General features: G+C 53.0%; 1 protein-coding gene across 1 annotated transcript in view; it reads left to right on the top strand.

The window, feature by feature from the left end:
- Vwa3a (von Willebrand factor A domain containing 3A) overlaps window positions 1-11,235 on the top strand; it is a 56,141-nt gene that overhangs the window by 21,289 nt on the left and 23,617 nt on the right. The window contains exons 9-17 of the mRNA XM_023713344.1: window positions 2,202-2,327; window positions 3,433-3,541; window positions 3,699-3,767; window positions 6,711-6,836; window positions 7,355-7,487; window positions 7,594-7,697; window positions 8,652-8,732; window positions 9,192-9,286; window positions 11,062-11,181. Of these exons, the coding sequence (XP_023569112.1) occupies window positions 2,202-2,327; window positions 3,433-3,541; window positions 3,699-3,767; window positions 6,711-6,836; window positions 7,355-7,487; window positions 7,594-7,697; window positions 8,652-8,732; window positions 9,192-9,286; window positions 11,062-11,181 (963 nt within the window). The remainder of the gene's footprint in view (window positions 1-2,201; window positions 2,328-3,432; window positions 3,542-3,698; window positions 3,768-6,710; window positions 6,837-7,354; window positions 7,488-7,593; window positions 7,698-8,651; window positions 8,733-9,191; window positions 9,287-11,061; window positions 11,182-11,235) is intronic.

Raw genomic sequence — 11,235 nt, forward strand, 5'->3', positions numbered from 1 at the left:
GAGGAAGAAGAGGAAGAGGAAGAGGAGGAGGAGGAAGAAGAAGGAGAGGAAGAGGAAGAGGAGGAAGAAGAGGAAGAAGAGAAAGAGGAGGAGGAGGAGGAAGAAGAAGGAGAGGAAGAGGAAGAGGAGGAAGAGGAAGAGGAGGAAGAAGAGGAAGAAGAGAAAGAGGAGGAGGAGGAAGAAGGAGAGAAAGAGGAGGAGGAAGAAGAGGAAGAGGAAGAGGAGGAAGAGGAAGAAGAGGAAGAGGAGGAAGAGGAAGAAGAGGAGGAGGAGGGGGAGGAGGAGGAGGAGGAAGAAGAAGGAGAAGAAGAAGAAGAAGAAGAAGAAGAAGAAGAAGAAGAAGAAGAAGAAGAAGAAGAAGAAGAAGAAAAACAATGAAAGCAAAACAGGATATTAATTCTAGCTTGGAATCCCCTGGCTAAAGGTCTGAAAGGCCTGGGACTGTTTTTCTCTGTTCAAAGGGAGTCCTGTAGCTCAGCAGTAGAGCCCTGGGTTCCATCTCCAGCACTGTGGTGTTGAAGGCATCCTAGGCTGGGGAGATAGCTCGGTGGCCTAAGCGCCTGCCTGGCAGGTGCAAGGACTCGGGTTCGACCCTCAGTACCCTACGCTGCCCTGGGCACGCCTTGTCTAAGCTGCATTGCGAGACCCTGTACCAATACATTAAAAAAGAAAGAAGGCAACTTGACACATAACAGTAAATGACAGATTTATTAGTACCAGCCTGAATTTTTTTTTTCTTTTTTTGCATGGCTAGGGATAGAACCCAGGGCCTTGCAAATGTTAGGCAAGCGCTCTACTGTGGAGCTGTATTCTCGTTCTGAGGCTTTCTTTTCCTCAGGCTGAGAGACAGGAAAAGAGCAGAGTTGTTCCACCAGCGCCACGAGCCATTTGACCACGCTCCTCTCCCAGCAGTGTGTATCCCGGCGCACACGGACCTAGGCACACAGCCTGGGAGCCCCCTCGTAGAGCTAGGGGCCCACTCCATGCTTCCTGCCTAGGTGCGCCTCCTGGGAGACTTGTGGAGGGTGGCAGGAGGAGGGCACGCACTCCTGGATGTCCAAATAGCATCCAGAGTTAACATCTAGAGTCGGCCCTGCTTTAAAGTCTTGGCTTCCCCCAGTATCCACAGTATGGCCTGGGGCAAGTCCTAACTTTGAGTCACAGTCCCCTCACATGTAACAAGGGAGTAAAGGTACCTGCCTCAAAGAGCATGGTGAGGCTTAACTGAGCTAACTTTTTCTTTTGGTGGAACCGGGGATTGAACTCAGGTCCTTGAGCTTGCCAGGGAAGCGCTTATTCCACTGAGCCATCTCCCGGGCCCCAAAGTAATGCTTGGTATTGCACGATTCGCGCATTTGACAGCCATCTGTGAGCTAACGTTTGTGCTGGGCCTGACACCTAGAAAGAGTTCCGCACAGTCGTGGCTGTGTAGCAGTTCGTGGGACAGCGGGCCACACATCTGATCTGGTCCCCCACGAGCACTGGTGCTGAAAACTCCTTGCCACGCAGTGATCTTGTGGCTATCGTGGCACTGCCCGCTGCTCAAAAGCCCGTTGAGATGCCGCTGCAGACAGCCCTACTGCACCGCCCGCCAGCTACAGGCGGAGCGCATGCACGCTACAGTAGGGAATATTTGGCAGTGAAGGTACTTCTTAGTGATGTTGGAATTGAATCCAGGGCCTTTGCAATGAGCTATGTCCCTTTTTAATTTCTATTTTGAGACACAGTCTTACTAAACCGCTGGGCTCAAACTTGCGATCCTCCTCCTGCCTCAGCCTGCAGTTGTGTGCAACTGCGTCTGTCCAATAATAGATTATCTTGCTGGTTCATGTATCTGCTACAGTATTGTTTAAGTGCTGGGAACAGAACTCAGGGCCCCACACATGCTCAGCAAGCGCTGTACCACTGAGCTATAGCCTCGGCCTCCGTATTACACGTCTTTTGGCTAGAGACGACTCCTCCACTCACATGAAAAATGTTAACGGTGAACAGCAGCAGCCTCATGGCGATTGTTTCCTCACTTGACTGAATCTACCACTGTTTAGGATGCCACAGTTCACACATGCACCACAGAGCCCAGGTCTGTGGCAGGCTGCACTGCCGAGGTGTGTGCCGGTGCACTCCTGGGAGATGTTTCCTGGAAATGACCTAGCTGTTAACCTTGCAGGCTCTGATTAAGTCGCTGTCTCTGTCTCCTCCAGCCTCCAGGAACTCAAGCTCTGGGTGAAGGACCTGCAGCCTGAGGGAGGCAGCAATTTCCTACAGGCCCTGAGGAAGAGCTTCGCTGTCCAGGGGCTGAATGCCCTGGTGGCCATAATGGGAAGCTGGTAGGTCTGCTTTCCTACACTCCAGATGTCATGAGGAAGGTTGGAGACCGGAAGCGCTGTCTGAGGAAAGGTTCGCCAAGCCTGACTCTTCACCAGCTCTTAGCAGGAGGACAGAATTCACTGGCTGCCCGTCCACCCAACTCTCGTTTTGTTTCTGAGGCAGGATCTCACTGTGCAGCTCACTGTGTAGCCCAGGCTGGCCTTGAATTTGCAGTTTCTCGCCTCACTTGGCCTCCTAAGTGCTGGGATTATAGGTGTGAGCCATCCAACTTGGCTTGCCAATGCTGCGTCTCACACAAGTGGCTTGAGAAACAGGCAGTTGATGAAAACTGTGTAGATGGGGCTGGGGAGACAGCTCAGTGCTCTAAGCACCTGCCTGGCAAGCGCACGGACCTGGATGCGATCCCAAGTACTGCATGCCATGCCACCCCGCGTGGTGGCACATGCCTGTAATCCTATCGTGGGGAGGCTGAGACAGGAGGATCACTATGAGTCCAAGCTGTGTAGTGAGACCCTGTACCAAATAAATAAAAGAGTTTTAAACAATTAGATGAAGCCAGATGTGGTGGCACACGTCTATATTCTCAGTACTTGCGAGACTGAGGGGCAAAAAGATCGCTGTGAGTTTGAGGCCAGCAGGAGCCACACAGTGAGTTCGTGGCCAGCCTGAACTATGTGATGAGAGCCTGTATCAAAGAATGGGTGGATGGTGAGTGTGTGGCACAACTGCAGCCCCAGCACTCTGGGAGGCTGAAGCAGGAAGATGCCAAATTTGAGCCTCACCTGGGCAATTTATTATTTTTTTTTATTTATTTATTTTTGGCGGAGTCCTAAGCGCTTATTCTCCGGAGCCATCTCCCTGGCCCCTCACCTGGGCAATTTTTTTTTTTTTTAATGTATTTAAGAACTGGTTCTTTTTTTTTTTAACCTGGGCAATTTAACCAAGTAAAAATAACAAGAACTGGGAAGTGAGGAGCTAGCTCAGTGGGAGGGCCCTGAGGTCAAACCAGAGCAATTCTGAGGAAAGACAGGAGCGAGCGGGTGTCCCGGGCTGGTCCCGGGCTGTCGCAGCGCTGACCCCGCCGTCCGCTGCCCTCCCCCCCAGCCCAGACCAGCCCTGGGAAGTGCTGTCCGACTACATCCAGCAGCGCGCCGCGGGGCGCAGCCTCGCCCTGCACTTGGTCACCTACAGATGCGAGGACCAGGTGCCCTCTGTAAGCGATGCCCCCTGGACAAGGCGCGGCGGCGGACGCGGCCGGCCGCGCAGGCCGCTCTGGACCCGCCTCCCCGCTGGCGCGCCGTGGAGGTTGGGGGAGGAGGGAGCGCGTGGGGGTGGGGCGCAGGCGCGAAGACCAGGGCGCCCCCTTGCAGGCCGTCCTCAAGAACCTGGCGGAAGCCCTGCGGGGATCCTACCACGGCTACAGCCCCGAGGCGGCGCAGGTGAGCCCCAGGGCGGCGGCGGGCGCGGAGCGTGGGGTGCGGGCGCAGGGCCGGCGGGCCGGCCCGAGGACCTCGCTGCGCAGACTGGAGAAGTAGTGAAAGAGCGAAACGGGTTGGCTTAAAGTAGGTGCTCGCCTGGCGAGCGCGAGGGCCCGAGTTCAAGCCCCGGTTCCGGCGGTGGGGGATGCTTTAGCGAGCCGCTGCGGGCCGCGCGGGCCAATCCCCGCGCCTGGGAGCCGGGGGCAGCGCAGTGGCCGAGGTCCAGCCCGGGCTGGGCGCTTCGTCTGTTACCGACTGTGTGACGCTCCATGCAGAGGTGAAGAAAAAATCACCATCTTCTTTTAAAATTTTATTGAGAAACAAATAGCAATGAGACAGTTTCAAAACAGGTTAGTAGGACAGTTACAGTAATTAATACATTGCATATTATTGTCTTCGTAGTGGTTATTCGTAGTACAAGATGCAGACATTACAGACATGATATCCTGTCCAAACACTATTAGTACGAATCTTTCTTCTCATTGAATTAAGAGAAAGTAGCTGTGTATCTATCCTATTTTTTCATAATTTTATTAATAAATAGCAATGAGACAGTTCAAATCAAATCACTAGGACAGTTTCAATAATTAACACACTGCATTATCCTATTTTATATACACAGATACAAAATGGTCCTTCATTTGTATCCCCCCCTTTTTTTATTTAGTTTTGTTAGAGATGGATATTCCATTGCCATTTAAATATTGTAGGTGTGTGAATTCGGCAAAATATCCCAATATAGTCCAGTAGTGCGTAATAGTATGAGATTTCTGTAAGACTGGCAATGTCAGAAGTTATTGACTTGAGCCTTTTACAGCTCAGCATATGGCTTTACTTTTTATACCTCGTTTTTATACTTTTTTGCTAGATGGTTCAGACCACTATAAAGTAAGACCTATATAACAAGAAATATAACTTCTGTATCTGACAAGGTCAGTCAAATCCCCTCAGGAACCATCTTCTTTAAGAGAGGCAGAACAGTGCAGGGTGGCCACAGTCACGGTGGACGGTAGTGGTGGGGACCGCGACCCCTAGACAGCCACCCCACTGGAGAGGTGGCCTCTGCTTGGCCCCGGCCGCTGCCGCTCTGTATGAACGGGACCCCAGGGTTACCAGGCCTGTGGCTTTTCAAAAAGAGTCAGAAATACAGATTTTTTTCCCCGTTTTTAAAAAAATTGATGCCTAATTGGCAAAATAAGGAATAAAGGCATAATTCTTTTTTCTTTTTTTTTTTTTTTTTGCGGAACAAGGGATTGAACTCAGGCCCTTTCGCTTGCCAGGGAAGCGCTTATTCCACTGAGCCATCTCCCCAGTCCTACAAAGGCATAATTCTCTTTCAAAAAATAAATAAAAAATTGAGGTGAAACTTGACTAAAAGGAAGTGAATCACTTAAACAGCTCAGAGGCGGGAGTACATCCGTACTGCTGCACATCCACTCTCTCTCTAGTTCCAAGACGTTCCACGCCCTGAGCCCACAAGGCAGCACTCCCTGTCCCTGGCAAGCTCCCGTCGATCTATTTCCTGTCTCTCTGGATTTTCCTGGTGTGGGTATTTCCTATGAGTGGGAGCATACGCCTTTTGGTCTGGCTTCTTCTACATAGCGTGATGTTTTCAAATTCCACCCATGTTGCTGCAGATTGAGTACTTTGTTCTTTTTTCAAGAGCAACATTCAATTTTCTGGATGGACCACTTGGCTTACCCATTTTTCTTCCTTTTTCTCCAGGACTTGGGTTGGAATCCGAGGTCTTTACACTGAGCTGTTTTGCCAGCCTCCTTTGTATTTTCTTAGACAGGGTCTCGCCAAATTGCGGAGATGAGGCATGAACTCGGGATCCTCCAGTCTCGGTCCCTCGCAGGGTGGGCTTAGGGTCTGTACCTCCAGAGACGTGAGGGGTGTTTCCACCTTTTGGCTCTTCACAAATACTACTGCTCTGGGGGTACAGGATCTGAGCCCATTTTCAGGTGTCTGGGGTGTGTAGCAAAGTGGCATTTCTGGGTCGGATGGTAAATTTGTTCATTGTTTGGAGAAACCTGCAAACTGTTTCCACAGCAGCTGCGCCATCTTACATTTCTGCCGGCCCCGAACAGGCACTCCAATTCTCTTATTCCTCACCAACCTTTGTTATATTTTGTTTGTGATCATTATCTTTAGAGCTACCGTAGGGCCAGAGAGATGGCTCAGTGGAATAAGTGCTTCCCTGGCAAGCTCAAGGGCCTGAGTTCAATCCCTGGTTCCACCAAAAAAATAAAATTAAAAAATAAATACAGCTGTCTTAGGAGATGTGGAATCCTTTCTTTCTTTTGTTCTCTGTTTCTCAGCACTGGAGGTTGAACCTTGGGTCTTTGTACTTAGCTACATGCCCGGCACTTTCTTAAAAAATCTTTTTGAGACAGGGTCTCACTATGCAGTTCAGGCCGGCTTGAGCTCACTTTGTAGCCCAGGCTGGTCTCAAACTTGCAGTGATCCTCCTGCCTCAGCCTCCTAAGTGCTAAGATTACAGGTGTATGGCACCACGCCCAGATGTTTTTTTTTTTTTTTTTTTTGAGGCCGAGTCATAGGAAGTCATTAAGTTGCCTGGGCTGGGCTCACCTGTGGCTCTCCTGCCTCAGCCCTAGAGTGCTTGGGTGACAGACGTGCACCCTCAATCTAGGATTCCTTCCTTCACAATTTTAAAGTTAGAAAAATCCTTCAGTTACTAAAAAACGCTGCATGCCAGGACAATGACACGGAAGGAGCCGTTCTATAGGCTGCACCTGGCACAAGGATCCCAGCGTGCAATTTCTTATTTAAACACATTGCTACTCAGCCTTGGGGACTGACTCGACTGCTTGCCTTTCTTGCCTTGGCCATGGCCGGTAGACCGGGGACCTCTGCATGGCCGACCGTTCCCGTGGCCCCCAGCTCTACACCAGCCCAGATGTGGACGAGCTGCTGGCAGAAATCCAGAAGGCCCAGGCCCTCCTCAGCCACGTGCAAGCGCTGCGCCAGAGCGGCCCCTGCGAGGAGCTGGCCCGCGCCATGCAGGAAGTAGGTGTCGCCAGATTGCTGGAGGCCTGAGGCCGGCCTTTCTTTATGCACCTGCACACTGGCTGTGTGATGCAACCTCTCCGAGCCTCAGCTCTCCGCTTCCTACACGTGGCTGGGGAGAGAGCAGGCAGCCCCGGACGTCTGCATGACCTGGCTTGTAAACCATCTTTAGCATCCTGAAGCCTTCAGCCCTGAGGGGGCACTGTGATCTTGGGGTCGTGGTGCCACAGGGAGGCAGCCAGGAGGGGCAGGAGGAGGCAGGAGCAACTGGGGACGCGTCTGTGTCCTGGAATTCCAGAAGCTCCATGGAAGTAGGAGATGATGGAAGGGAAAGGCAGACCTGGAGGAATGGAGTCATTTAAGTGAGTGGAAGGGAAAGGCAGACCTGCGCTCACTGCATGAGGTTTAAGAGGCCGCTAAGGGCCTGGGCAGTGGGGCAGGGGTGGGGGTGGGAGGTGGGATTAAGAACTTCCAGCTGCAGGATGATCACATAATTTAAAGTTTCTAATTCCCCTTAGATTGCCGCAGAGTACACAGCAGAGTCATTCACAAATCTGCCGAAGCCCCCAAAGCATGACGCGCCTCTCACCATTGAGTTCCCAGACCTGGAGAAGACTTCTACAGAATGGCTAAAGATCAACGGGCTCAAAGGCAAGTCTCCAAAGAGATCAGCGTCCAGGACGCAGGTGATGGAGGGCTTGGCCCCTGCCTCGAGGGTTTCCTGGCACCACCTCAAACTCCACTATTTTTTTTTCAGCCAAAAAATTAAGCCTCTATCAGGTTCTGGCACCCAGTGCATTCTCCCCTGTGGAAGGGTTCGTACCTATTCTCCAGAAAACAGTATCATCCACTATCCATGAGGTAATTCGATAGAGCATCCTGTCACTCATAACTTTCGCATACCTTCAAATACCGAAAATGAAGCTCAGAAAGGGGAAGACAGCAGGAATGAGGGGCCGCAGTCACCTGCTCCGGGGTGGTTTTCTCCCCCGACCCCAGTGTGCAGACTTGCTGTGGTGGGTCCCCCGTGTGAACTCCTGTCCAACTCTGTCACAGTGTGCAGTTAAGGGAACTCCATTGATGGCTGGGCAGGGGAGTAGAGGAAGGAAGGAGGGAAAGGAGGAGGAGGAGAATGGTGGGTGGGGAGAGCATGGAGATGGTGGTGGGTGGGAGTGGAGGGGCAGAGAGCTGCTGGCAGGGAGGTAAACAGCTGGAAGTGGGAGAGGAAGACAGTGGGGGGAACAGATACAGCCAGAGGCAAAGGCAGAAGGGTGGAGAAGTGGAGGCAGAAGGCTAAGTGCACAGATTGGTGGCAGGGAAGCTGCAGGGAGAGAGGAGGGGGAGGAGCTCACTGCTCTAGGGCAGGCACAAGAATGCAGGCCAGTTGAACAGGCAGGCAGACTCGAGGCTCGCCTGGTGCAGGATGAGGAACTGGGGAACAGATGGCTGGGGTGGGGTCCATGAGGCTGGCTGTCCCCAGACCTGAGAGGCCATGCTGCTGCGTTTCAGGGTCTATGACCCTGTCTGGTGCAACCTGCCTGCCCGCCCTGCATAATAGCTCAGAGCTCCTCCAAGGAGCAGCCGGCTGCTGGCAGGCGGGGCCCATCCTGTGGCCCTGGCGCCCTTCTGAGCATTCAGGGGCTGATCAGTGGGTTGGTAGCGCGTGTGGGTGGATGGAGTCCCCCGGCCCAGATGGCGCGGGGCCTGCGCTCCTGCCCCACGCTGGTCACTTAGCATCCCATACCCGGCTTGCAACTCCTGCCCATGTGGCCTCTCTTCCTTCACCTGCTCCCATGCCTGCCCACCGGGGCGCAGAAGGCCATGGTGCAATTTGAATGGCACGACGGGACGGTGAAGAATGTCCACGTGGACCCGCCCTTCCTCTACGAGTACCAGGTCAGAGACGAGTCCAGTCAGGGTATGTGGAGCCCTGCAGGGTGCGGTAGCACAGGCCTGTGGCCCAAGCCACACTCGGGGAGGGGGACAGAGGCTGTGTGCGGGCCCCTACAAGACCTGCCCCAAAGGCCGGGGAGATGGCTCAGCAGAATGAGTGCTTCCCTGGCCAGCACAAGAGCCTGAGTTCAGTCCCTGGTCGGTCGGGGGGAACCTGCCCCAAAGAGTCTGCAATCTCAAGGGTCAAGAACTACTTCCTCCCAGGGGCACATGTGACATTGCACTTCCTCACCCTGTGGGAGCCTGTCCCATGACTTAGTAGATTATTTACACAGCCTGGGTACCCCGAGGCTCGACACCCTGTTTCTAGATGCCAGCTGGTGTGTAGGACGCCCTCCCCGCCCTCCCGGGGCCTCTTACCCGTCCACCTTCACGCAGTCCTCACGGCTCCTGGTTTTGCAGAAACGGCTCAGCAGAGCCCTGCGGGTGTATGAGAGGAGGCTCCAGTGGCTCTCCCTGGGCAGCAGGAGGATCTGGGGCACCGTGTGTGAAAAGAGGTACCTTCCCCCAGCAACCCTGTCCTTTGTGGGTTGAGTATGGCACGTCACTCCTCCAGCCTGTGGCTGTGCATAGCTTCAGCCTTCAGCAGCCATAAGGGACGAGCACTCTGTCAGCAGCACCTGGAGGAGGAGGTCAACACTGCCATCGCCCAGCTCACAGTTAGCATCACTGTGTCCCTCAAGATTTTTTTTTTTTTTTGATAGTTTAAAAGCAAGAGAGCTGGATATAGTAGCGTATACCTGTAATCCCAGCACAAGGGGGGTGGGGGACTGAGGCAAGGGGATTATTGCGAGTTGGAGGCCAGCCTGGGCTACATAGTGAATTCAAGGCCAGCCTGAGCTAGTATAGTAGTGAGACTCTGTCTCAAAAAAAAAAAAAAAAAAAAAAAAACAGACAAAGGCAAGAGTGACTGGGTTGAGATGCAGCTCAGTAGCGGAGTTCAGCAGCAGGGTGCTGCCTTCCTAGCAAACATGAGGTCATGGGTTCAGTTCTCAATATCGGGGGAAGAAAAAGCAAGGGAAACTGAAGCTTGGCTTAAGCAAGGCAGAAAAATCTAAGGCAGCAGATAATTCTAGAACAGGTGTGACCACTGTCTTCGGGCGTGGCTAGATCTGGAGGTTTCACTGGGTCTCACATCTCTCTCAGCCCCACTGAATCTCCCTTAAAGCCTAAAGCCTTTGTCTGTGGGAAGGCTTTCCCTCCAGGTGAGCAGACAGCTGTCCCAAGCTCTAGATTTGCGGCCACCAGCTTAGCATGCCTAGCGCTTGGGTGCCACCCACCCTGGCCAAGGAGGATGAAGCTTGGAGACCGTCTTCACCCACCTCGAGTGCGCTGACAGAAGTAGAGTGTTCCCAAAGCCAAAGAAGGACGCAGTTTCCAGAACAGGAGGGGGATACTGCACAGGGGAGATGATATACATCCAGATATAGCCGCACCTGCCAGGCGTGGTGGTGCCCCCTCTAATCCCCGCACGCGGGAGGCTGAGGCAGGAGGTAACTCATTTGTGAGTTCAAGGCGGCCTGGGCTACAAAGTGAGTTCAAGGCAGCCTGAACTGCAAGAGCAGGACTCTCTCTCTCTCTCTCTCTCTCTCTCTCTCTCTCTCTCTCTCTCTATCTCCATAATTAATATTCCATACTCTGTTACCATTTACAAAGTTATACATCTGTTATATGATTTAATTCTCAAGCAGCCTTAGGAGGAGACATTCTAGTTCAGTTCTACACCAAAGATTAGAGAGGGTTTGTGACCTCCTGAAGCCTCGCAGCTGGTAGAGAATGAGACTTGGACCAGGGCCTTCTGACTCGAAGGCCCGTGCATTCTTTTATTACCCATAACTGTCTCAAATGAGACGCAGGAGGAACAGAAATGATAGTGGAAGGCCAGGAAGGCGGCGCAGAGCTGGAGATCCGAGAGTAGCGCAAGCCCGAAGACGGGCCCGGAGGCCCAGATGCCCCCGGCGCACCTCGCCCCACGCCTTCTTGGGGCTCTCCCTACGAGCACCCTGCCCAGTGCGAACTCTGATGCCTGCTCTTTAAAATGGAGAAATGTATAGAGATGCAGCCCCAGCCGCTGACACCACCGGCCGCGAGACTTTATTCCGTTAAACCTGCATGGAGAGACGGTGCCCGTCTGGCCTCGAGCCGCGGAGATTTTGCCAGCAATGAATTCAGCATGCAAAATCTCCCTGGAAAAAACGTTAAATAGTAAGATGGAACAAAATGAACACTATCTGAGAGATTCGGTTCTCCTGAGGCTTGTGTTTCTCTCTAGGGTGGCTGTACTGCTCGACGTCTCCGTGACCAATTCCATGTACATTATTCATATCCAGCACTCGCTGCGGCTGCTGCTGGAGGAGCAGCTGGCCAACAAGGACTGCTTCAACCTGGTCGCGTAGGTGGGGTGGGGGGCGTGCTGCTGCGGGCCTGCGGGGCTGGGGGCGGGGTG

This window comes from Octodon degus, unplaced genomic scaffold (genome assembly GCF_000260255.1).
Source record: "Octodon degus isolate 3935 unplaced genomic scaffold, OctDeg1.0 scaffold00001, whole genome shotgun sequence".
NCBI lineage: Eukaryota > Metazoa > Chordata > Mammalia > Rodentia > Octodontidae > Octodon > Octodon degus.